The sequence below is a fragment of the Hypanus sabinus genome, chromosome 6 (assembly GCF_030144855.1).
Source record: "Hypanus sabinus isolate sHypSab1 chromosome 6, sHypSab1.hap1, whole genome shotgun sequence".
Taxonomy (NCBI): domain Eukaryota; kingdom Metazoa; phylum Chordata; class Chondrichthyes; order Myliobatiformes; family Dasyatidae; genus Hypanus; species Hypanus sabinus.
Window position 1 is genome coordinate 180,327,585 of NC_082711.1, and position 26,504 is coordinate 180,354,088.

General features: G+C 49.7%; 1 protein-coding gene across 1 annotated transcript in view; it reads left to right on the forward strand.

Annotated features, from left to right (window-relative positions):
- LOC132396180 (unconventional myosin-Ic-like) overlaps positions 1 to 13,538 on the forward strand; it is a 112,262-nt gene extending 98,724 nt beyond the window's left edge. The window contains exons 31-32 of the mRNA XM_059973732.1: positions 189 to 288; positions 11,435 to 13,538. Coding sequence (XP_059829715.1) covers positions 189 to 288; positions 11,435 to 11,461 — 127 coding nt within the window. The 3' untranslated portion in view covers positions 11,462 to 13,538. The remainder of the gene's footprint in view (positions 1 to 188; positions 289 to 11,434) is intronic.
- The last annotated feature ends 12,966 nt before the right edge of the window (positions 13,539 to 26,504 follow it).

A 26,504-nucleotide genomic window follows, 5' to 3' on the forward strand; every position in this document is an offset into this window, starting at 1 on the left:
GCGGAGGGAGTGAACGAGGGCGGAGGGAGTGAACGGGGACGGAGGGTGGAGGGAGTGAACGGGGAAGGAGGGTGGAGGGAGGTGGTATGGTTGTGTGTTCTAATGGGGCCCAGTGAGTGTGGAGAGGGGTAGCAGGGTGAAGGGTGACAGGATCTGCTGGAGGGTGATCAGTTCTCTCTGTCCTGCAGCATTAAATTTACCATTAAACAAGGCAAGGAGGGCATCATCGACTTCACGTCGGGGTCCGAGCTGATAATTTCCAAAGCAAAGAATGGACATCTGTCTGTGGTAAGGTTCAGCCTCGGGGTTAATGTCACTGAGCTAATTTGGGGTGCACAGCTCCATATCTGTTGTTGTTCTCTGTGATCTGGACATCTCTGAAAGAGCAAACTTTTATTGGCCAGTGAAAGCACCTCCAGGCCTCTGGGTACAGTACTGTTGGGCAGGAGTTTCCCCGTTCAGACCCAGTGACGGTCAGGGACCCAGCCAGAGGGTGTGTAAGTGGGGAGGGGGGAATCGGCACATGCTGGTGCTCCCCTGTTTGCTGCTCCCGCCCTTCACTGGATCAGGGAGATGCAGCAAGAATACCCTGCACTATAGTGGCAGGCCGCAAATCCCGGCGCCACACACAAAGTGCTGGAGGAAAGCAGCAGCTCAGACAGCACCTATGGAGAAGAACAAACAGGCTGAGACCCTTCATCAGGAGTTTGGTGTTGCTGTAGGTTCAGTAGTGTAGAGTTAGTGTGACACTACAGCTCCCGGTGTTGCTGTAGGTTCAGTAGTATAGAGTTAGTGTGACACTACAGCTCCCGTTGTTGCTTGTAGATTCAGTAGTGTAGAATTAGTGTGACACTACAGCTCCCGGTGTTGCTGGTAGGTTCAGTAGTGTAGAGTTAGTGTGACACTACAGCTCCCGGTGTTGCTGTAGGTTCAGTAGTGTAGAGTTAGTGTGACACTACAGCTCCCGGTGTTGCTGGTAGGTTCAATAGTGTAGAGTTGGTGTGACACTACAGCTCCCGTTGTTGCTTGTAGATTCAGTAGTGTAGAATTAGTGTGACACTACAGCTCCCGTTGTTGCTTGTAGATTCAGTAGTATAGAGTTAGTGTGACACTACAGCTCCCGGTGTTGCTGGTAGGTTCAGTAGTATAGAGTTAGTGTGACACTACAGCTCCCGGTGTTGCTGTAGGTTCCGTAATGTAGAGTTAGTGTGACACTACAGCTCCCGGTGTTGCTGTAGGTTCAGTAGTGTAGAGTTAGTGTGACACTACAGCTCCCGGTGTTGCTGTAGGTTCAGTAGTGTAGAGTTAGTGTGACACTACAGCTCCCGTTGTTGCTGGTAGGTTCAGTAGTGTAGTGTTAGTGTGACACTACAGCTCCCGGTGTTGCTGTAGGTTCAGTAGTATAGAGTTAGTGTGACACTACAGCTCCCGGTGTTGCTGGTAGGTTCAGTAGTGTAGAGTTAGTGTGACACTACAGCTCCCGGTGTTGCTGTAGGTTCGGTAGTGTAGAGTTAGTGTGACACTACAGCTCCCGGTGTTGCTGGTAGGTTCAGTAGTATAGAGTTAGTGTGACACTACAGCTCCCGGTGTTGCTGTAGATTCAGTAGTGTAGAGTTAGTGTGACACTACAGCTCCCGGTGTTGCTGGTAGGTTCAGTAGTATAGAGTTAGTGTGACACTACAGCTCCCGGTGTTGCTGTAGGTTCAGTAGTGTAGAGTTAGTGTGACACTACAGCTCCCGGTGTTGCTGTAGGTTCAGTAGTGTAGAGTTAGTGTGACACTACAGCTCCCGGTGTTGCTGTAGGTTCAGTAGTGTAGAGTTAGTGTGACACTACAGCTCCCGGTGTTGCTGGTAGGTTCAGTAGTGTAGAGTTAGTGTGACACCACAGCTCCCGGTGTTGCTGTAGGTTCAGTAGTGTAAGGTTAGTGTGACACTACAGCTCCCGGTGTTGCTGGTAGGTTCAGTAGTGTAGGGTTAGTGTGACACTACAGCTCCCGGTGTTGCTGGTAGGTTCAGTAGTGTAGAGTTAGTGTGACACTACAGCTCCCGGTGTTGCTGTAGGTTCAGTAGTGTAGAGTTAGTGTGACACTACAGCTCCCGGTGTTGCTGTAGGTTCAGTAGTGTAGAGTTAGTGTGACACTACAGCTCCCGGTGTTGCTGTAGGTTCCGTAATGTAGAGTTAGTGTGACACTACAGCTCCCGGTGTTGCTGGTAGGTTCAGTAGTGTAGAGTTAGTGTGACACTACAGCTCCCGTTGTTGCTGGTAGGTTCAGTAGTGTAGTGTTAGTGTGACACTACAGCTCCCGGTGTTGCTGTAGGTTCAGTAGTGTAGAGTTAGTGTGACACTACAGCTCCCGGTGTTGTTGGTAGGTTCAGTAGTGTAGTGTTAGTGTGACACTACAGCTCCCGGTGTTGCTGGTAGATTCAGTAGTGTAGAGTTAGTGTGACACTACAGCTCCCGGTGTTGCTGGTAGGTTCAGTAGTATAGAGTTAGTGTGACACTACAGCTCCCGGTGTTGCTGTAGGTTCAGTAGTGTAGAGTTAGTGTGACACTACAGCTCCCGGTGTTGCTGGTAGGTTCAGTAGTGTAGAGTTAGTGTGACACTACAGCTCCCGGTGTTGCTGTAGGTTCGGTAGTGTAGTGTTAGTGTGACACTACAGCTCCCGTTGTTGCTTGTAGATTCAGTAGTGTAGAATTAGTGTGACACTACAGCTCCCGGTGTTGCTGGTAGGTTCAGTAGTGTAGAGTTAGTGTGACACTACAGCTCCTGGTGTTGCTGTAGGTTCAGTAGTGTAGAGTTAGTGTGACACTACAGCTCCCGGTGTTGCTGGTAGGTTCAGTAGTGTAGGGTTAGTGTGACACTACAGCTCCCGGTGTTGCTGTAGGTTCAGTAGTGTAGAGTTAGTGTGACACTACAGCTCCCGGTGTTGCTGTAGGTTCCGTAATGTAGTGTTAGTGTGACACTACAGCTCCCGTTGTTGCTTGTAGATTCAGTAGTGTAGAGTTAGTGTGACACCACAGCTCCCGGTGTTGCTGGTAGGTTCAGTAGTGTAGAGTTAGTGTGACACTACAGCTCCCGGTGTTGCTGTAGGTTCCGTAATGTAGTGTTAGTGTGACACTACAGCTCCCGTTGTTGCTTGTAGATTCAGTAGTGTAGAATTAGTGTGACACTACAGCTCCCGGTGTTGCTGTAGGTTCAGTAGTGTAGAGTTAGTGTGACACTACAGCTCCCGGTATTGCTTGTAGATTCAGTAATGTAGAGTTAGTGTTACTGTACAGCTCCCGGTGTTGCTGGTAGGTTCAGTAGTGTAGTGTTAGTGTGACACTACAGCTCCCGGTGTTGCTGGTAGGTTCAGTAGTGTAGAGTTAGTGTGACACTACAGCTCCCGGTGTTGCTGTAGGTTCAGTAGTGTAGGGTTAGTGTGACACTACAGCTCCCGTTGTTGCTGTAGGTTCAGTAGTGTAGTGTTAGTGTGACACTACAGCTCCCGGTGTTGCTGGTAGGTTCAGTAGTGTAGAGTTAGTGTGACACCACAGCTCCCGGTGTTGCTGTAGGTTCAGTAGTGTAGAGTTAGTGTGACACCACAGCTCCCGGTGTTGCTGTAGGTTCAGTAGTGTAGAATTAGTGTGACACTACAGCTCCCGTTGTTGCTGTAGGATCAGTAGTGTAGAGTTAGTGTGACACCACAGCTCCCGGTGTTGCTGTAGGTTCAGTAGTGTAGAGTTAGTGTGACACCACAGCTCCCGGTGTTGCTGGTAGGTTCAGTAGTGTAGTGTTAGTGTGACACTACAACTCCCGTTGTTGCTTGTAGATTCAGTAGTATAGAGTTAGTGTGACACTACAGCTCCCGTTGTTGCTGTAGGATCAGTAGTGTAGAGTTAGTGTGACACCACAGCTCCCGGTGTTGCTGGTAGGTTCAGTAGTGTAGTGTTAGTGTGACACTACAACTCCCGTTGTTGCTTGTAGATTCAGTAGTATAGAGTTAGTGTGACACTACAGCTCCCGGTGTTGCTGGTAGATTCAGTAGTGTAGAGTTAGTGTGACACTACAGCTCCCGGTGTTGCTGGTAGGTTCAGTAGTGTAGAGTTAGTGTGACACTATAGCTCCCGGTGTTGCTGGTAGGTTCAGTAGTGTAGAGTTGGTGTGACACTACAGCTCCCGGTGTTGCTGGTAGGTTCAGTAGTGTAGAATTAGTGTGACACTACAGCTCCCGGTGTTGCTGTAGGTTCAGTAGTGTAGAGTTAGTGTGACACTACAGCTCCCGGTGTTGCTGTAGGTTCAGTAGTGTAGAATTAGTGTGACACTACAGCTCCCGGTGTTGCTGTAGGTTCAGTAGTGTAGAATTAGTGTGACACTACAGCTCCCGGTGTTGCTGTAGGTTCAGTAGTGTAGAGTTAGTGTGACACTACAGCTCCCGGTGTTGCTGGTAGGTTCAGTAGTGTAGAGTTAGTGTGACACTACAGCTCCCGGTGTTGCTGGTAGGTTCAGTAGTGTAGAGTTAGTGTGACACTACAGCTCCCGGTGTTGCTGGTAGGTTCAGTAGTGTAGAGTTAGTGTGACACTACAGCTCCCGTTGTTGCTGTAGGTTCAGTAGTGTAGAGTTAGTGTGACACTACAGCTCCCGGTGTTGCTGTAGGTTCAGTAGTGTAGAATTAGTGTGACACTACAGTTCCCGGTGTTGCTGGTAGGTTCAGTAGTGTAGAGTTGGTGTGACACTACAACTCCCGGTGTTGCTGGTAGGTTCAGTAGTGTAGAGTTGGTGTGACACTACAGCTCCCGGTGTTGCTGTAGGTTCAGTAGTGTAGAGTTAGTGTGACACTACAGCTCCCGGTGTTGCTGGTAGGTTCAGTAGTGTAGAGTTAGTGTGACACTACAGCTCCCGGTGTTGCTGTAGGTTCAGTAGTATAGAGTTAGTGTGACACTACAGCTCCTGGTGTTGCTGGTAGGTTCAGTAGTGTAGAGTTAGTGTGACACCACAGCTCCCGGTGTTGCTGTAGGTTCAGTAGTGTAGAGTTAGTGTGACACTACAGCTCCCGGTGTTGCTGTAGGTTCCGTAATGTAGAGTTAGTGTTACTGTACAGCTCCCGGTGTTGCTGGTAGGTTCAGTAGTGTAGAGTTAGTGTGACACTACAGCTCCCGGTGTTGCTGTAGGTTCAGTAGTGTAGGGTTAGTGTGACACTACAGCTCCCGGTGTTGCTGGTAGGTTCAGTAGTGTAGTGTTAGTGTGAGACTGCAGCTCCCGGTGTTGCTGGAGGGTTCAGTAGTGTAGAGTTAGTGTGACACTACAGCTCCCGGTGTTGCTGGTAGATTCAGTAGTGTAGAGTTAGTGTGACACTACAGCTCCCGGTGTTGCTGGTAGATTCAGTAGTGTAGAGTTAGTGTGACACTATAGCTCCCGGTGTTGCTGGTAGGTTCAGTAGTGTAGAGTTAGTGTGACACCACAGCTCCCGGTGTTGCTGTAGGTTCAGTAGTGTAGAGTTAGTGTGACACCACAGCTCCCGGTGTTGCTGTAGGTTCAGTAGTGTAGAATTAGTGTGACACTACAGCTCCCGGTGTTGCTGGTAGGTTCAGTAGTGTAGTGTTAGTGTGACACTACAGCTCCCGGTGTTGCTGTAGGTTCCGTAATGTAGAGTTAGTGTGACACTACAGCTCCCGGTGTTGCTGTAGGTTCAGTAGTGTAGAATTAGTGTGACACTACAGCTCCCGGTGTTGCTGGTAGGTTCAGTAGTGTAGAATTAGTGTGACACTACAGCTCCCGGTGTTGCTGGTAGGTTCAGTAGTGTAGAGTTAGTGTGACACTACAGCTCCCGGTGTTGCTGGTAGATTCAGTAGTGTAGAGTTAGTATGACACTATAGCTCCCGGTGTTGCTGTAGGTTCAGTAGTGTAGAGTTAGTGTGACACTACAGCTCCCGGTGTTGCTGGTAGATTCAGTAGTGTAGAGTTAGTGTGACACTATAGCTCCCGGTGTTGCTGTAGGTTCAGTAGTGTAGAGTTAGTGTAACACTACAGCTCCCGGTGTTGCTGGTAGGTTCAGTAGTGTAGAGTTAGTGTGACACTACAGCTCCCGGTGTTGCTGATAGGTTCGGTAGTGTAGAGTTAGTGTGACACTACAGCTCCCGTTGTTGCTGTAGGTTCAGTAGTGTAGAGTTAGTGTGACACTACAGCTCCCGTTGTTGCTGTAGGTTCAGTAGTGTAGAATTAGTGTGACACTACAGCTCCCGGTGTTGCTGTAGGTTCAGTAGTGTAGAGTTAGTGTGACACTACAGCTCCCGGTGTTGCTGGTAGATTCAGTAGTGTAGAGTTAGTGTGACACTATAGCTCCCGGTGTTGCTGTAGGTTCAGTAGTGTAGAGTTAGTGTAACACTACAGCTCCCGGTGTTGCTGGTAGGTTCAGTAGTGTAGAGTTAGTGTGACACTACAGCTCCCGTTGTTGCTGTAGGTTCAGTAGTGTAGTGTTAGTGTGACACTACAGCTCCCGGTGTTGCTGGAGGGTTCAGTAGTGTAGAGTTAGTGTGACACTACAGTTCCCGGTGTTGCTGGTAGATTCAGTAGTGTAGAGTTAGTGTGACACTACAGCTCCCGGTGTTGCTGATAGGTTCGGTAGTGTAGAGTTAGTGTGACACTACAGCTCCCGTTGTTGCTGTAGGTTCAGTAGTGTAGAGTTAGTGTGACACTACAGCTCCCGTTGTTGCTGTAGGTTCAGTAGTGTAGAGTTAGTGTGACACTACAGCTCCCGGTGTTGCTGTAGGTTCAGTAGTGTAGAGTTAGTGTGACACTACAGCTCCCGGTGTTGCTGGTAGGTTCAGTAGTGTAGAGTTAGTGTGACACTACAGCTCCCGGTGTTGCTGGTAGATTCAGTAGTGTAGAGTTGGTGTGACACTACAGCTCCCGGTGTTGCTGGTAGGCTCGGTAGTGTAGAGCTAGTGTGACATGACGGCTCCCGGTGTTGTTGGTAGATTCAGTAGTGTAGAGTTAGTGTGACACTACAGCTCCCGGTGCTGCTGTAGGTTCAGTAGTGTAGAGTTAGTGTGACACCACAGCTCCCGGTGTTGCTGTAGGTTCAGTAGTGTAGAGTTAGTGTGACACTACAGCTCCCGGTGTTGCTGGTAGGTTCAGTAGTGTAGGGTTAGTGTGACACTACAGCTCCCGGTGTTGCTGTAGGTTCAGTAGTATAGAGTTAGTGTGACACTACAGCTCCCGGTGTTGCTGTAGGTTCAGTAGTGTAGAGTTAGTGTGACACTACAGCTCCTGGTGTTGCTGTAGGTTCAGTAGTGTAGAGTTAGTGTGACACTACAGCTCCCGGTGTTGCTGTAGGTTCAGTAGTGTAGAGTTAGTGTGACACTACAGCTCCCGGTGTTGCTGTAGGTTCAGTAGTGTAGAGTTAGTGTGACACTACAGCTCCCGGTGTTGCTGTAGGTTCAGTAGTATAGAGTTAGTGTGACACTACAGCTCCCGGTGTTGCTGTAGGTTCAGTAGTGTAGAATTAGTGTGACACTACAGCTCCCGGTGTTGCTGGTAGGCTCGGTAGTGTAGAGTTAGTGTGACACTACAGCTCCCGGTGTTGCTGTAGGTTCAGTAGTGTAAGGTTAGTGTGACACCACAGCTCCCGGTGTTGCTGGTAGGTTCAGTAGTGTAGAGTTAGTGTGACACTACAGCTCCCGGTGTTGCTGTAGGTTCAGTAGTGTAGAGTTAGTGTGACACCACAGCTCCCGGTGTTGCTGTAGGTTCAGTAGTGTAGAGTTAGTGTGACACTACAGCTCCCGGTGTTGCTGTAGGTTCCGTAATGTAGAGTTAGTGTTACTGTACAGCTCCCGGTGTTGCTGTAGGTTCGGTAGTGTAGAGTTAGTGTGACACTACAGCTCCCGGTGTTGCTGGTAGGTTCAGTAGTGTAGTGTGTGTGTGACACTACAGCTCCCAGTGTTGCTGTAGGTTCAGTAGTGTAGAGTTAGTGTGACACTACAGCTCCCGGTGTTGCTGGTAGATTCAGTAGTGTAGAGTTAGTGTGACACTACAGCTCCCGGTGTTGCTGTAGGTTCAGTAGTGTAGAATTAGTGTGACACTACAGCTCCCGGTGTTGCTGTAGGTTCAGTAGTGTAGAGTTAGTGTGACACTACAGCTCCCGGTGTTGCTGGTAGGTTCAGTAGTGTAGAGTTAGTGTGACACTATAGCTCCCGGTGTTGCTGTAGGTTCAGTAGTGTAGAGTTAGTGTGACACTACAGCTCCCGGTGTTGCTGTAGGTTCCGTAATGTAGAGTTAGTGTTACTGTACAGCTCCCGGTGTTGCTGGTAGGTTCAGTAGTGTAGAGTTAGTGTGACACTACAGCTCCCGGTGTTGCTGGTAGATTCAGTAGTATAGAGTTAGTGTGACACTACAGCTCCCGGTGTTGCTGGTAGGCTCGGTAGTGTAGAGTTAGTGTGACACTACAGCTCCCGGTGTTGTTGGTAGATTCAGTAGTGTAAGGTTAGTGTGACACTACAGCTCCCGGTGTTGCTGGAGGGTTCAGTAGTATAGAGTTAGTGTGACACTACAGCTCCCAGTGTTGCTGTAGGTTCGGTAGTGTAGAGTTAGTGTGACACTACAGCTCCCGGTGTTGCTGGAGGGTTCAGTAGTGTAGAGTTAGTGTGACACTACAGGTCCCAGTGTTGCTGTAGGTTCAGTAGTGTAGAGTTAGTGTGACACTACAGCTCCCGGTGTTGCTGGTAGATTCAGTAGTGTAGAATTAGTGTGACACTACAGCTCCCGGTGTTGCTGGTAGATTCAGTAGTGTAGAGTTGGTGTGACACTACAGCTCCCGGTGTTGCTGGTAGATTCAGTAGTGTAGAGTTGGTGTGACACTACAGCTCCCGGTGTTGCTGGTAGGTTCAGTAGTGTAGTGTTAGTGTGACACTACAGCTCCCGGTGTTGCTGGAGGGTTCAGTAGTATAGAATTAGTGTGACACTACAGCTCCCGGTGTTGTTGGTAGATTCGGTAGTGTAGAGTTAGTGTAACACTACAGCTCCCGCTGTTGCTGTAGGTTCGGTAGTGTAGGGTTAGTGTGACACTACAGCACGGGGAATTGCAATTCGGAGTTCACTCTGACCTACTCTGTAAGGAGTTTGTATGCCACCCTGTGAACCACATGGGTTTCCTTTGGGTGTCCAGTTTCTTGCCACAACCAAAGACATTTAGTAGGATAATTGGTGGTTGTAAATTGCTGGAAGGACCAGGATGACCCGCTCTGCACCGTGCCTCTGAACTAAATAAATTTACTTCAAAGCTAGCGGCCCTGCAGGTGAGATGGATGAGCTGGAGTGTGGTGCTATCAGAAACACAGCTGAGGGAGGGGCAGGAATGGCAGTTTTGGGTGTGGAGTTTTCAAGTGTGATGGGGGGGGTTTGCACTACTGATTAGCATGAGCTGAGAGCAGGATATTCTGGAGAGAGGGGCAGGTGAAATATATCATCTGGAAATAGAAAGGCGTGATCTCTGATGGAGTTACACAAGTCCCAATAGTCGAAGATCAGATCTGTAGGCAAGCACAGTACAGTGCTGAATGAGGGAAATTTGACTTACCCATTACTGGCCTCCAGAGCAGTTTTGCGAGTTGGACCCGGGAATGAAAGAGTTAATGATTGAGGCTCTAGAACTTCATTCCCTGAATTGAGGAGTGACCTGATTGAAGTATGATATGATCACCTGGGGCACAGACAGGGTGAAAGCACATGGGTCTCCTCTTTGAAGCATGCTAAGAACTAGAGGACACCGGTGTAAGACCAGAGGTTTCTAAGGGGCATTCCTGTCACGGGATGTCCTTCTCTGATCCAATTGAGATACCCCCACCCTCTCTCAACAGAGACACCTGTGGGGGTATCCTTGTCGTGGGAGGGGCAGGATGGGGTGTGTCTGTCTGGGTCAGCATGTGGGATTCTCTGTCAGTACTGAGGGTGGGGGTATCCCTGTCGAGGGAGGGGCAGGATGGGGGTGTCTCTGTCAGGACTCAGGGTAGGATCGTCCCTGTCCAGGTCAGGTTGGGGGCATCTCTATCAAAAGAGGAAAGAGGTGTGTTGTCGGGGTCAAAGTGGGGGTGTCTCTATCAAGGGAGGGTAGAGGGGCTTCCTTTCAGTGTCAGTGGGATCTGTCAAGGGAAGGTGGGGACATCCCTGTCGGGGTCAGGGTGAGGGATCCCTGTAGGTGTGAAGGGCATCTCTATTGAGAGAGCATGGAGCATCCTTGTCCATGTCAGGGTGGGATTACCCCTGTCTGTGTCAGGGTAGGGGTGCCTCTGTTAGAGTTACCCCTGCTGGTGTCAGGGTGGGATGTCCCTGTTGTGAGAGGGTGGAATTGCCCCTGTCTGTGTCAGGGTAGGGGTGCCTCTGTTCGAGTTGCCCCTGCTGGTGTCAGGATGGGATGTCCCTGTTGTGAGAGGGTGGAATTGCCCCTGTCTGTGTCAGGGTAGGGGTGCCACTGTTAGAGTTGCCCCTGCTGGTGTCAGGATGGGATGTCCCTGTTGAGAGAGGGTGGAATTGCCCCTGTCTGTGTCAGGGTAGGGGTGCCTCTGTTCGAGTTGCCCCTGCTGGTGTCAGGATGGGATGTCCCTGTTGTGAGAGGGTGGAATTGCCCCTGTCTGTGTCAGGGTAGGGGTGCCTCTGTTCGAGTTGCCCCTGCTGGTGTCAGGGTGGGATGTCCCTGTTATGAGAGGGTGGAATTGCCCCTGTCTGTGTCAGGGTAGGGGTGCCTCTGTTCGAGTTGCCCCTGCTGGTGTCAGGGTGGGATGTCCCTGTTGTGAGAGGGTGGAATTGCCCCTGTCTGTGTCAGGGTAGGGGTGCCTCTGTTCGAGTTGCCCCTGCTGGTGTCAGGATGGGATGTCCCTGTTGTGAGAGGGTGGGATTGCCCCTGTCTGTGTCAGGGTAGGGGTGCCTCTGTTCGAGTTGCCCCTGCTGGTGTCAGGATGGGATGTCCCTGTTGTGAGAGGGTGGAATTGCCCCTGTCTGTGTCAGGGTAGGGGTGCCACTGTTAGAGTTGCCCCTGCTGGTGTCAGGATGGGATGTCCCTGTTGAGAGAGGGTGGAATTGCCCCTGTCTGTGTCAGGGTAGGGGTGCCACTGTTAGAGTTGCCCCTGCTGGTGTCAGGATGGGATGTCGCTGTTGAGAGAGGGTGGAATTGCCCGTCTGCATCATGGTAGGGTTGCCTCTGTTAGAGTTGCTCCTGTTGGTGTCAGGGTGGGATGATCCTGTTGAGAGAGGTTTAGGGTGCCCCTGTCGGGGTCAGGGTGGGGGTGTCTCTGGGGCAGAGATGGTGTCAAGGTTGGGGGTGGAATGCTCATTCGGAGCAGCTGGGGTCGAGATGTTTCCGTTGGGTTTGAGGAGGTTGGGCAGGGGAGTGTTACTGTTGTATTAGTGGGAATGATCCTGTTGAGGACCCCAGCCAAGCCCACCCTCACTGTCTCTCCAGGTGGCTCCGCGCCTGAACTCCAGATGACGGAGGGTAGGGATTGCGACGGCCACCCCACACACGCACGGTCCGATGAACGGGAGTCCGAGAGTTCACCGGTGAGACATTCGAGATGCTGGCCTTCGTCACACACCTACACAAACTGTGCTCACCATGACTGCCAAAGTCTGTGCTTCCAGCTGGGAACTCTCATTCCCAGTTCATACATTAATCACGCAAAATAAATTTAATGGAAGTTTATATTAAAGAGTATTTGCCATTATCATGGACTCACCAAGTTTAATCACTCTCCTGCCTCTGTGCACAATGGTGCTTTAAGGAAAACAGTATAACCTCTCTGTCTCTCTGCCAAATCCACTGTGCTTCACACTGCCTCAGACCCAGTCGGTGTCTGTGCTGCCCTCCGGGAAATGGTGACTGAGAGTTGGTGCTGAGGTGGGGGTCTACCATCACTGATTCCTCCACTGCCACCCTCATGACGATCTCTACACCGCTGGGCCTTTAGTCAACTGCCCCACTTTGGGGTTTCTGTACCGAAGGAGATTGTATCCTGGTAGGTTGGAGTGGCCTGGTGGTCTCATGGACTTCCTCAGTGGAGGGTCCACTGTCAATGGCATCCTAGGGCGAACATCCTGTTAATGGTCACTTCCTCGCTGAACATAGGAGCAGAATTAGGCCATTTGGCCCATCAAATTTGCTCCACCATTCCATTGTGGCTGATTTATTATCCCTCTCAACCCCATTCCTGTCTTCTCCCTGTAACCCTTGAGCCCTACCTAATTAAGAACTTATCAACCTATACCCAATGACTTGGTCTCCACTGTTATCTTTACAATGAATTCTACAGATTCACCATCCTCTGGCTAAAGAAATTCCTCCTCATCTCTGCTCTACACAGATGTCCTTTCATTCTGTCCTTCCTCTGGTCCTAGACTCCTCCATTATAGAAAACAACATCTCCTCATCCAGTCCTTTCAGAATTTCATAGGTTTCAATTAAATCCCCCCTCATTCTTCTAACCTCCAATGGGTACAGGCCCAGAGCCATTAAATGTTCTTTCATTCATGTGAATCTCCTCTCCAATGTCAGCTCATCCTTCCTTAGATAAGGGCCCCAAAACTGCTCACAATACTCCAAGTGAGGTCTGACAACTGCCCATAAACCCTTCAGCTCTCCGCAGTTGTTCAGTCACTGCGGGTACACCGGCTCCATCAGATCAACTGAGTCTGCCACAAGTACAGCGACCTCATGTGCTCATCTGACTCTCCCTCTTCCCATTTAATGACCCCCCCCCTCACAACACAACCACATCAGTCAGTGACCCACCCTACCCTCTAAAGTGGGCAGTTGTGACCCTCCCACCACGGGGGTGGGTGAGTTGATGTGATGTTGTAAGTAGTGGTTGAGGGGACAGGGATGCCTCCTGGTGAGGATGCACTGCAGGAGAGTGCAGATGTCTGGTCTGTCCACCACAGAAAGTTCAGACGTCTGGTCTCCACACTCACCACAGAGGGTACAGATGTCTGGTCTCTGCCAGACTGAACAGTGTGTCTGATCTCCCCAGCGTGCAGACATACGTATGGTCTCCCCATCCACCACAGAAAGGACAGACGTTTGGTTTCCCTAGCATGTAGTCTCCCTGCGCTGGTCGTCTGGGTTTGGTTGCAGAGAGGTTGGGTAGACAGGGCCCAGAGGTGCAGCTGTTGAGACAAACAGGAGTTGATCTCACTTGATTGCTCCAGGAAGGAGGCAGTGGGGGAGGTGGGGGCAAGGACTAGGAGTCCCAATCAGGGACGTAGGCTTAGTGAGATAAAGTGGGCTGAATGGCCTGGCCCTTGGCCCCAGTAACCCATTCCCACCCTCCCTCAGGGTGTTCTCGACATTGGACTGGGTGTGAGGAGCTGGGTTGAGGCATGCAAGGGTGGGGCAGATGTGGGGCTTCCTTCAGGCCAAGCCTGCATTGGGGTGACAGGCCAAGAGGCTGGAGCCGTTCCCTGGGCAGGAGCATTCTAAATAAAGTATACGCAATGTTAATTAAAGACTGTAGTAATCTTTGTATGGATCGATGTGTCAGACTTGGTTTCAATAAAACAATATTTTCCAACTTGTTGTGAATGTTGTTTCCTTGCCTGGGTCAGGGCTACTGGCATACTCCAGCTGGGATGCCTGCTGAAGTTGACCAACCCATCTTCACCTGGACAAAACCCTCCACCACAACATCTCAGCCTACATACAGCCCACCATTCTGCTTGTACAAGCATCTGCCCATCTCCATCCTCGGGCACTTGGGGACTCCACTCCTCTGCTGTCTGCGCAGAGAATTCCAAATATTTGAGAAGAAAATCCACCTTCTTGTCCATAAGTAGCCCCCATTCTGAAACACCATGCCATTTCCATGGCAACCACCCTCTCTACTCCTGCTTTCTCAATCTCCTTAGTGTATGAACTCTCACGTCAGAGTTGAAGAGGGGCACCCCACTGCCTCTGATGGGTATACACCTTCCCCTGAGCATGGAGACCAAAAGGGTGCAGCAGAACCTAGAGCATTACAGGAGAGTCCAGGCCCTTCAGCCCAGTGTTGTGCCTACAAGTTAACCTAACCCTCTCCTCCCATATAGTATCAATTTTTCTATCATTTGTGTGTCCCTAATTTATCTACCTCTGTCAGCACCCTGGCAAAGGCATTCCATGCAGCCACCACTCTGTAAAAACGTACCTGCCACTTGCTCCAATTCTTCAGCCATACATTTATCTGTGACCTCATTTTATTCCTATCCTCACTATGTGGCACAGGCAGCAATCCCAAGATTACTACCCTTGAGGTCCTGCTTCTCAGCTTCCTGTATTCTTTTTTCAGGACCTCCTCCCTTTTCCTACCTAATAGAATACTGAAGCGAGATAATGCTGAAACTTTATAAGACACTGGTCAGGCTGCACTTGGACCCCATATCTCAGAAAGGATGTGTTGTTGTTGGAGAGAGTCCAGAGGAGGTTCATGAGAATTATTCTGGGAATGAAGGGGTTAAAATGTGAGGAGTGTTTGGCAGCTTTGAGCCTGTACTCACTGGAGTTTAGAAGAATGTGTGAGGATTTAATTGAAAACTACCAAATGTTGAAGGGACTAGATAGGGTGGATGTGGAGAGGATGTTTCCTATGGTGGGGGTATCCAGAACAACCTCAAAACTGAGGGGTGACCTTTTGGAATAGAGGCAAGGAGGAATTTTTCTTAGCCAGAGAGTAGTGAATCTGTGGAATGCTCTGCCACAGACTGCGGTGGAGGCCAAGTCTGTGTGTATACTTAAGGTGGAAGTTGATAGTTTCCTGATCAGTCAGGGCCTCGAAGGATATGGTGAGAAGGCAGGTGTATGGGGTTGAGTGGGATCTGAGATCAGCCATGATAGAATGGTGGAGCAGACTCGATAGGCTGAATGGCCTATTTCTGTTCCCAATCATTCTCGTGAACCTTTGCTGGACTCTCTCCAATACCAGCACATCCATTCTTGGATGAGGAACCCAAAACTGCTTCCAAAATTCCAAATGCAGTCTGACCAATAGCTTATAAAGCCTCAGCATTAGATCCTTGCTCTTCTCGAAATGAATGTGAACATTGCATTTGCCTTCTTCACTATTGAATCTCACACAAGGGCTCCCAAGTCCTTTTGTACCTATGTCTCTGTATCCATTCCCCATTTAGAAAATAGCCTACACCTTTTTTCTTTCTATCAAAGTGCATTATCCCACACTTCCCTCTGCTCTATGCTATCTATCCCTTTGCCCACTCTCCCAACCAGTCAAAATCCTCTGCAGATTCTGCCTCAGTGGCGCTCACTACCTGTCCCTTTAAGACCAGAGGTGAGAGATGTCAAAGGAACACCAGGGCACCTTCTTCATGCAAAGGGTTTTGTGATTTGGATTGAACTGCCAGAAGTGGTCTCAGGTCACTGGAGGAAAGTTTGGGGGGGGGGGGGGTGCCAGAGATAGTTTTTTGTACAGTGGTGGGTGCATGCAACACACTACCAGGAGACATTTAAAAGACAAGCACATGGCTGTGGGTTAGATGGGTCTTAGACTAGGTTAAAGGTCAGCACAACATCCTGGGTGTAAGGGCCTGTACTGTTTTGGTGACTGTGGTGGGCATCTTCTTCCTAAGGCCACCAACACTACTGGACCTGAGGATCTGAGGGCAAGATTGTGTTATCAGAGGAAAATGAGAGGCTGTCATATACTGTATGACCGAGACATGGCTTTCTCCCAGCACGCCAGATAGAGCAGGCAAACAGGAAGGTGTCTTGATGATTGAATGGACCGAACTGCTGATTCAGAAAACGCAAATTGTGGGGCTGTTTCATGATAAACTCCCCTTGGTGCGCCAATGTGGTGGTTTTGTTGAGCTTGTGTTGCCGCCACCTGGAACACCTAATGGTCAGATGTCATCCATTGTATTTACATAAGGAGTTCTCCATAATCTTGTCTGCAGTTTACATAACAACACTGGTCAACTTTAATCAAGCGCTCCCAATACTGCATGATGCCATCTCCAAACTAGAAACAGTCCGCCGATGCATTCAAATTATAGGCATGTTTGAAGAAAACCCTGCCCAATTACCGTCAGTATATAACCTGTAGCACCAGAGGTCCCAACACACTAGACCATGCCCAGACCTAATTTTGGGACAACAAAGGATTACATTCAGAAGCCCTGGATGAACCGTTAGACTCGCAATCTGCAGAGGGCCAGATCAAAGGCATTCAAGTTTGATGATCAAGAAAGTTACAAGAGGTCCAGACATAATCTCTGGAAAGCCATGTCACGGGCAACATGGAAATTCCAGACCAAACTTGAATCAACGAAGAATGGTTGACAGTTGTAGCAGAGATTGAATACTATCACCTCTTATAAAATTAAATCAAATGACAAGGTGACAGTGGGACCTCGCTTCCAGATGAGCTCAATGCCCTCTACGCTCGCTTTGACCATCAAAACAGGGAGAGAGCATCACAGACCCCCACACCCCAAAGTTCCTATAATTTCAGTCTCTGAGACTGATGTGCGAACAGCCTTTGGGAGGGTAAAGCCATGAAAAGCATCTGGTCCAGATGGGGCAGCTGGCGAAGTGTGAAAGACTGCACTGTTCAACTGGCTGGAGTGTTCTCTGAGATCCTTCACCTCTTGCTTTGGCAGTGTGTGTGCTGTCCAGCTGCAGGCTTCAATCATACCGGTGCCCAAGAAGAGTATGATGAACACTAAGTACACTGCAGATGCTGCGGTCAAATCAACATGTACAACAAGCTGGAGGAACTCAGCAGGTCGGGCAGCATCCATTGAAATGAACAGTCAACGTTTCGGGCCAAGACCCTTTGTCAGGACATGAGTACGATGAGCTGACATGAGTACTGTCACCCAGGAGCACTTACATCCACAGTTAAGAAGTGTTTAGAGAGGCTGGTGATGAACCATCAACATCTGCCTGAGAAGCAACTTGGATCTGCTCCAGTTTGCCTACTGGGTCCACAGGCCCACAGCAGATGCCATCTCATTGGCATTTCACTCAACCCTGGAACATCTGGACAGCAAAGATGCATCAGGGTGCTCTTCATCAATTACAGCTCAGCATTCAATACCATTGTCCCCTCAAAACTAACCAATAAGCTCAAAGACCTTGGCCTCAATACTTTCTTGTATAACTGGATCCTCGATTTCCTCATTTGCAGACCCACTCAGCTTGGACTGGTAATAACAAGGCTATGTGCTTAGCCCCCTCTCTGCTCACTTTACACATTTGACTGTGTGGCTAAGGACAGCTCAAACCCCATACTTAAGTTTGCTGACGACACCACTGCTGTAGGCCGATTCAAAGGTGGTGATGAATCAACACTTAGGAGGGTGATTGAAAATCTGGTTGAGCAGTGCATTAACAATAATTTCTTACTCGATATCAGCAAGAGCAAGGAGCTAATAATAGACTTCAGGAGAAGGAAACCAGAGGTCCATGAAATCAGAGGTGGAGATGGTCAGCAACTTTAAATTCCTCAGTGTTACCTGTCCTGGATCCAGAACGTAAGTGCAATTACAAAGGAAGCACAGCAGCACCTCCACTTCCTTAGGAGTTTGGGGAGATCTGGAATGACATCTAAAACTTTGACAAACTTTTATAGATGTGTAATGGAGAGTATATTGTCTAGCTGCATCACAGCGTGTCGTGGAAGGATCCTTGCCTATGAACAGAAAATCATAGAAGAAGTATGGATACAGCCCAGGTCCATCACAGGTAAAGCTCTCCCCTGCCACCATTGAGCACATCTACATGAAACACTGTCGTAGAAAAGTAGCATCTTCAGAGACCCCACCACCCAGATCACGCTCTCTGCTCGCTGCTGCCATCAGGAAGAAGGTAGAGGAGCCTCAGGACTCGCACCATCAGGTTCAGGAACTGCTATTACCCATCAAACATCGGGCTCTTGAACCAGAGGGGATAACTTCACTCATTGAAGTGTTCCCAGGCTATGGACTCACTTTCGAGAAATCTTCATCTCATGTTCTTGATATTTATTGTTAATTTATTATTATTGTTTCTTCTTTTGTATTTGCACAGTTTGTTGTCTTTTGCACTCTGGTTGAACACTCTGACTGGGCGGACTTTCATTAGTTCCATTATGGATATTGCAGTATTTTATAGATTTATTGAGTATACCCACAAGAAAATTAATCTCACGGTTGTATATGGTGACATATATGTATTTTAATAATTAAATTACCTTGAAGTTTGAAATTGGGGCATAGGCCACTGACAGCAGTTCACCAGATTCTCTGGCCTGAGCCAGTTTTTAAGTTGTTTCCAGATGTAGACCACCTCCTTTAATCTTTCCTCTCCCAGGAGCCTCTGGTATTTCTGTAGCACTGGGGTTTTAAGGGATGGGTTTGCTAGCCCCATTCCCAACCCTCCTCCTTTCACAGGAGGGCTAGGGACCATCCATGGCAGAGTGGTGGTAGGCATATTAGCAACATTTCAAAGCCTCCAGGTAAGTACATGTGGGGGTGTTGGAGTGGGCAGGTAAGAGGGCTATGAAGCCCAATTCAGGCAGATGGGACTAACTTGTTGGGCAGTCAGTATGGATGAGTTGGGCTGAAGTATCTGTTACCATGCTGTGTGATTCTCTGACCATCTGAGCTTTAACAATTCCTTTTCCTCCCATACCTGTTTCTGTACTGTACTTTTCTATGACTATCGGTGCAGGTCGACGGGAGTGGGCTGCTTAAACGGCTTGGCATGGACTAGATGGGCCAAAGGGCCTGTTACCATTCTGTGGCTCTATCTTGTATTATCATCTGCAAACGTGGCCACAAAGCCGTCAGTTCTTTCATCTGGATCATCAATACGTAGAGTGAAGAATTGTGGTCCCACACTGACCCCTGCAGAACTCCATTAATCCCCAGCAGCCATGCTGAAAAGGATGTCCCACTCTCTGCCTCCTGCCTGTCAGCCAAACCTCTGCCCATGCCAGCACTTTGCCAAGGGCCCTTTCCTGTTTCGCAACATGTGTGTGGTACTTTGTCAAAGGCCTTCTGAAACTCACTGCCCTGCCCTCACTAATACATTTTCAACCTCCTCAAAGTTCAATCAAGCTGGTGAGACGGACTCCACCCAAACAAAACTACGCTGAGTTCCTTTGATGGGCTCTGCCTCGGAACTCTGTGGCTCACAACATTTCCCCGACAATTTCCCTTCAAGCTGATATTTGGCTCACTGGCCTGTAGGAAACGAACTTATCCACACTGGTCTTGAATGAAGGGTCACGGCCAGGTCAGTGTGCTGAGGAGAGGGTTCATGTGCTAGGTTTAGACACTACAGTGTTAAAGTTGGAGCTTCCAACCAAACCAACAGCCCTACCCTGCACCTTTCCTGCCTCCCCGGTTATTGTAAATTGCTCTTCCACCAACTCCCGGATTCTTTCCAATAATAAACCCCTTCCTCTCCTCTCCACCAGCAAAGAGAACGGAAAACTCTCTGCACTTGCTCTCAGTTCCAGTTCCACGCGTCGACTGCAGCAGCCAGCAGTCAGAAGTGTTTCCTGTATCCGAATCAGACACGCACTGCTCAGACCTGGGAGTGTGTGAAGGAGTTTCACTCGGTGTCTGACCCCGGGAGTGTGTGATCGGACGGTGAGGAGGGAGATTCACTCTGTGTCTGACACCGGGTGTGTGTGATGGGACGGTGTGGAGGGAGATTCACTCTGTATCTGACCCCGGGATTGTGTGATGGGATGGTGTGGAGTGAGTTTCACTCTGTCTCTGACCCATTGAGAGTGTGATGGGATGGTGTGGAGGGAGCTTCACTCTGTGTCTCACCCCAGGAGTGTGTGATGCGATGGTGTGGAGGGAGATTCACTCTGTGTCTGACCCCGGGAGTGTGTGATGGGATGGTGTGGAGGGAGATTCACTCTGTATCTGACCCCAGGAGTCTGTTATGGGACGGTGTGGAGGGAGATTCACTCTGTATCTGACCCCGGGATTGTGTGATGGGATGGTGTGGAGGGAGATTCACTCTGTGTCTGACCCCGGGATTATCTGATGGGACGGTGTGGAGGGAGATTCACTCTGTGTCTGACCCCGGGAGTGTGTGATGGGACGGTGAGGAGGGAGATTCACTCTGTGTCTGACCCCGGCAGTGTGTGATGGGACGGTGTGGAGGGAGATTCACTCTGTATCTGACCCCAGGAGTGTGTGATGGGACGGTGTGGAGGGAGTTCCACTCTGTGTCTGATCCGGGGAGTGTGTGATGGGACGGTGTGGAGGGAGATTCACTCTGTGTCTGAACCTGGGAGTGTGTCATGGGACGGTGTGGAGGGAGATTCACTCTGTGTCTGACCCCGGGAGTGTGTAATGGGATGGTGGGGAGGGAGCTCCACTCTGTGTCTGACCCCGGGATTGTGTGATGAGACGGTGTGGAGGGAGATTCACTCTGTATCTGACCCTGGGAGTGTGTGAAGGGACAGTGTGGAGGGAGTTTCACTCTGTATCTGACCCCGGGAGGGAGTGAGGGACGGTGTGGAGGGAGTTTCACTCTGTGTCTGACCCCGGGATTGTGTGATGGGACGGTGTGGAGCGAGTTTCACTCTGTGTCTGACCCCGGGAGTGTGTGATGGGACGGAGTGGAGGGAGATTCACTCTGTATCTGACCCCAGGAGTGTGTGATGGGACGGTGTGGAGGGAGATTCACTCTGTGTCTGACCCCGGGATTATCTGATGGGACGGTGTGGAGGGAGATTCACTCTGTGTCTGACCCAGGGAGTGTGTGATGGGACGGTGAGGAGGGAGATTCACTCTGTGTCTGACCCCGGCAGTGTGTGATGGGACGGTGTGGAGGGAGATTCACTCTGTATCTGACCCCAGGAGTGTGTGATGGGACAGTGTGGAGGGAGTTCCACTCTGTGTCTGATCCGGGGAGTGTGTGATGGGACGGTGTGGAGGGAGATTCACTCTGTGTCTGAACCTGGGAGTGTGTCATGGGACGGTGTGGAGGGAGATTCACTCTGTGTCTGACCCCGGGAGTGTGTGATGGGACGGTGTGGAAGGAGATTCACTCTGTGTCTGACCCCGGGATTGTGTGATGGGATGGTGGGGAGGGAGCTCCACTCTGTGTCTGACCCCGGGATTGTGTGATGAGACGGTGTGGAGGGAGATTCACTCTGTATCTGACCCTGGGAGTGTGTGAAGGGACAGTGTGGAGGGAGTTTCACTCTGTATCTGACCCCGGGATTGTGTGATGGGACGGTGTGGAGCGAGTTTCACTCTGTGTCTGACCCCGGGAGTGTGTGATGGGACGGTGTGGAGGGAGATTCACTCTGTATCTGACCCCGGGATTGTGTGATGGGATGGTGTGGAGGGAGATTCACTCTGTATCTGACCCCGGGATTGTGTGATGGGACGGTGAGGAGGGAGATTCACTCTGTGTCTGATACCGGCAGTGTGTGATGGGATGGTGTGGAGTGAGTTTCACTCTGTGTCTGACCCCGGGAGTGTGTGATGGGACGGTGTGGAGGGAGATTCACTCTGCGTCTGACTCCGGGAGTGTGTGATGGGACGGTGTGGAGGGAGTTTCACTCTGTGTCTGACCCCGGGAGTGTGTGATGGGACGGTGTGGAGGGAGTTTCACTCTGTGTCTGACCCCGGGAGTGTGTGATGGGACGGTGTGGAGGGAGATTCACTCTGTGTCTGACCCCGGGAGTGTGTGAATGGACTGTGAGGAGGGAGTTTCACTCTGTGTCTGACCCCGGGAGTGTGTGAGGGGACGGTGTGGAAGGAGATTCACTCTGTGTCTGACCCCAGGATTGTGTGATGAGACGGTGTGGAGGGAGATTCACTCTGTATCTGACCCCGGGATTGTGTGACGGGATGGTGTGGAGGGAGCTCCTCTCTGTATGTGACCCGGGAGTGTGTGATGGGATGGTAAGGAGGGAGTTTCACTCTGTGTCTGACCCTGGGAGTGTGTGATGGGACATTGTGGAGGGAGTTTCACTCTGTATCTGACCCCGGGAGGGAGTGAGGGACGGTGTGGAGGGAGTTTCACTCTGTGTCTGACCCCAGGAGTGTGTGATGGGACGGTGAGGAGGGAGTTTCACTCTGTGTCTGACCCTGGGAGTGTGTGATGGGACGGTGTGGAGGGAGATTCACTCTGTGTCTGACCCCGGGAGTGTGTGATGGGACGGTGTGGAGGGAGTTTCACTCTGTGTCTGACCCCGGGACGGTGTGGAGGGAGTTTCACTGTGTCTGACCCCGGGAGTGTGTGATGGACGGTGTGGAGGGAGTTTCACTCGGTGTCTGACCCCGGGAGTGTGTGATGGGACAGTGTGGAGGGAGATTCACTCTGTGTCTGACCCCGGGAGTGTGTGATGGACGGTGTGGAGGGAGTTTCACTCTGTGTCTGACCCCGGGAGTGTGTGATGGGACGGTGTGGAGGGAGATTCACTCTGTGTCTGACCCCGGGAGTGTGTGATGGGACGGTGTCGAGGGAGTTTCACTCTGTGTCTGATCCCAGGAGTGTGTGATGGGACGGTGAGGAGGGAGTTTCACTCTGTGTCTGCCCCCGGGAGTGTGTTATGGGACAGTGTGGAGGGAGATTCACTCTGTGTCTGACCCCGGGGGAGTGTGTGATGGGACGGTGTGGAGGGAGATTCACTCTGTGTCTGACCCCGGGAGTGTGTGATGGGACGGTGTGGAGGGAGATTCACTCTGTGTCTGACCCCGGGAGTGTGTGATGGGACGGTGAGGAGGGAGATTCTCTCTCTATCTGACCCCGGGATTGTGTGATGGGACTGTGTGGGGGGAGTTTCACTCTGTGTCCGACCCCGGGAGTGTGTGATGAGACGGTGTGGAGGGAGCTCCACTCTGTGTCTAAAAAAACTTAACTGAGGAGAAATAGGAGCTACAGGCAGGTAGTCATCCCTGGGTTGCAGGAGGCAGGTACCTGCGTGACTGTCAGGAGGGGGAAGCGAAATAGGTAGCCAATGCAGAGTGCCCCTGTGGCCATTCCCCTCATTAATAATTATACCACTTTGGGTACTGTTGAGGGGTGTGATGTTCTGGGGGCAGTCACATCAACCGGACGTCTGGTCCCAAGACTGGTGCTGTGGCTCAGAAATGAAGGGGGAGAAGAGAACTGTAGTAGTGATAGTGGATTTCATAGTTAGAGGTGCAGACAAATGAGTGTATGAGGAACTGGTGCAGAGGGCTGTGCTTCAGATTTCTGGATCATTGGGATCTCTTCTGGGGAAGGTCTGACCTGTAGAAAAGGCGTGGATTATGCCCAAACCCTAGGAGTCCGATATCCTTATGGGCAAGTTTGCTAGAGCTGTTCAGGAGGGTTTGAATTAAATAGACAGGGGGCTGGGAACCAGAGTGATAGGCCTGAGGACGGGGCAGTGTGTAGTGAGGCTGTCAGGAAGGACAGGCGGATAAAGCAAAATTGCAGTGTATGGGATCTTAAAGTGTTACAAGGTGGAAATCAGAAAGGGTGATGAATACAGGACTGAAGGTGTTACATGGGAATGCACACAGTATACGGAATAAGGTAGATGATCTTGTAGCGCAGTTAGAGGTTGGCACCTACAACGTTCCAGGTATCACTGAGCCGTGACTGAAAGAAGATTATAGTTGGGAGCTTAAAATCCAAGGATACACATTGTATCAAAGGGGCAGATAGGTAGGCAAAAGGGTTGGCATGGCTGTACTGGTACAAAAAAATCAAACCTTTGCAAGGAGGTGACATAGGAATGGAAGATGTAGAATCCGTGTGGGTAGAGGTCTTCAGGCTGCCAAACTGTGGCCAGGATGTGCAATACGAGGTACAACAGCAGACAGGAAATGCATGTCAAAAGATCGTCACGGGAGATTTCAACGTACAGGTGGATTGGGAAAATCCGGTTGGTGCTGGAACCCAAGAGAGGGGATTTGTAGAAAGCCTTTGAGGTGTCATTTCAGAGCGGCTTGTGGTTGAGCCCACTAGGGGAAAGGCAATTCTGGATCTGGTATTGGGTGATGAACCAGATTTGATTATGGATCTTGAGGTAAAGCAACTCTTAGAAAGGCAGTGATCATTATCTGAGACTTCACGAAAGGCGGGGGGTGGGGGAGGCGAGAAGAGAGAATAAAGTCAGATTATTCAGTATTACCGTGGAATTAAGGGAATTACAGAGGCCTGAGAGAGGAGCTGGCCAAAGTTGATTGGAAGGGGATACTAACAGGGATGATGGCAGAACAGGAACAGCAGGAGTTTCTGGGAGCAATTCAGAAGACGCAGGATTCCAAAGATGAAGATGTATTCTAACGAGACAATGACATTGACAAGGGAAGTCAGACTGTATAAAAGTAAAAGGAATATAACAAAAATAGTGGGATGTTAGAGGATTGTGAAGCTTTTAAAAACCAGCCAAAACTCATAAGGAGAGATAGAGGAATTATGAAAGTATGCTAACCAATAATGTAAAAGAGCAAATCAAATGATTTTTTTTCAGTTATCTAAAGACTGAAAGAGAGACAAAAGCCTGCTGGGAAATCACCCTGGAGAGGTAGTAATGGGGGACAGGAAATGCTGGATGATTTCAGACTTCACCATGGAAAACACTCACAGTATGCAAGAAATTCAAGAGTGTCGGGGGGGGGGGCGGGTGTAGAAGTGAGTGTAGTTGCTATTTCTGAGGAGAAGGTGCTTGGGAGGATGAAAGCCTGAAGGTATATCAGTCACCTGGATCAAAACACCCCAGGGTTTTCTGAAAGAGGTGGCTGGAGAGATTGTGCAAACATTAGTAATGATCTTTCAAGAATCAACAGATTCTGGAATGGTTCCAGGGGACTAGAAATTTGCAAATGTCACATTTTAGGAAGAGAGGGAGGCAGGAGGATGAAAACTATATGTCAGATAGCCTGACCTCAGTGGTTGGGAAGATGTTGGAGTCCATTATTAAGGATTAGGTTTCAGGTTACTTGGAGGCACATGACAAAGTAGGCCAAAGTCAGCGTAGATTCCTTAAGGGGAAATCTTGGCTGAGAAATAACAGGCGGTATAGACAAAGTAGTCAGTGGATGTCATTTACTTGTATTTTCAGAAGCCCTTTGACAAGATGCTACAAATGAGACTGCTTAACAAGAGCCCATGGTATTACAGGAAATGTACCAGAATTGCTGATTGGCAGGAGGCAGAGTGGGAATAAGAGTTTTTTTCTGATTGGCTGCTGATAACCAATAGTGTTCCACAGTGGTTGGTGTTGGGATCGTTACTTTTTATGTTATATTTCAATGATTTGGATGATGAAATTAATGGCTTTGTGGCCAGGTTTGCAGATGATACGAAGATGTGTGGAGGGATAGGTAGTGTTGAGGAAGCAAAGAGGCTGCAGAAGAACTTGTAAATAAGTAGCAGATGGAAAATACTGTAGGGAAGTGTATGGTCATGCACTTTGATAGAAGGAATAAAGATGTGGACTATGTACTATCTGGGGAGAAAATTTAAAAATCAGAGTTGCAAACAGAATTGAGAGAGATTGTGCAGGAATCCCAAAAGGTTAACTTGCAGACTCAGTTAATGGCAAGGAAGGCAAATGCAATGTCAGCATTAATTTTGAGAAGTCTAAAGTATAAAAGCCAGGGTGTAATGCTGGGGCATTGGTCAGACCACACAAAAGTATTGTGAGCAGTTTGGGCCCCTTATCTAAGAAAAGTTGTGCTCACATTGGAGAGAGTCCAGAGGAGGGTTGAGAATGAAAGGGTTAATATATGAGGAATAGGTGATTGCTCTGAGCCTGCACTGGCTGGAGTTTAGAAGAACGGGGTAGGTGGGGGTGTGGTTATCTCATTGAAACCTATTGCATGTTGAAAGGCCAAAATAAGGTGGATGTGAAGAGAACGTTTCCTATAGTTGGAAAGCCTAGGACAAGAGGGCACAAGCCTGAGAATAGAGGGGTGTCCATTTAGAACGGAGATGAGGAGGGATTTCTTTAGCCAGAGAGTGGTGAATCTGTGAAATTCTTCACCACAGACAGCTGTGGAGATCGTCATTGGGTTATTTAAAGCAGAGGTTGATGGGCCCTCTCAAATGTTACAGGGAGAGGCAGGAGAATGGGGTACTATATCAGCCATGATAGAATGGCAGAGCAGACTCGATGGGCCAAATAGCCTGATTTTCTCCGATATCTATATACTACTAAAACTCTCATGCTGTTTGTCTGTGACCTCCAATTAGCGCAAATTTTTGACAAAATCTACTTAAAATGCGCTAACTTACAGTGTAGGCAAAGTTCAGGATAATATATTCAATGAAAAGTGTTCACTCGCCAAAATCAACAGCCCCGCCATCATGGAAAGGGGAGGCGGCAGCAGGGCGCATGCGCACGACCAGCCGCAGCAGCGACACCAAGCGGAGCACAAGGGCAGCGCAGCGCAGCGCAGCGCAGCGGCGGATCCCCATCATGGCCAGAAACCAGCTTCGTATCTTCCATCCAGCATTGGGGGGGGAAGGTATATGGTCAGCCTAATTATGCCGCGTGGAAAGAGAAGAGGGACATTATGGTCACGAG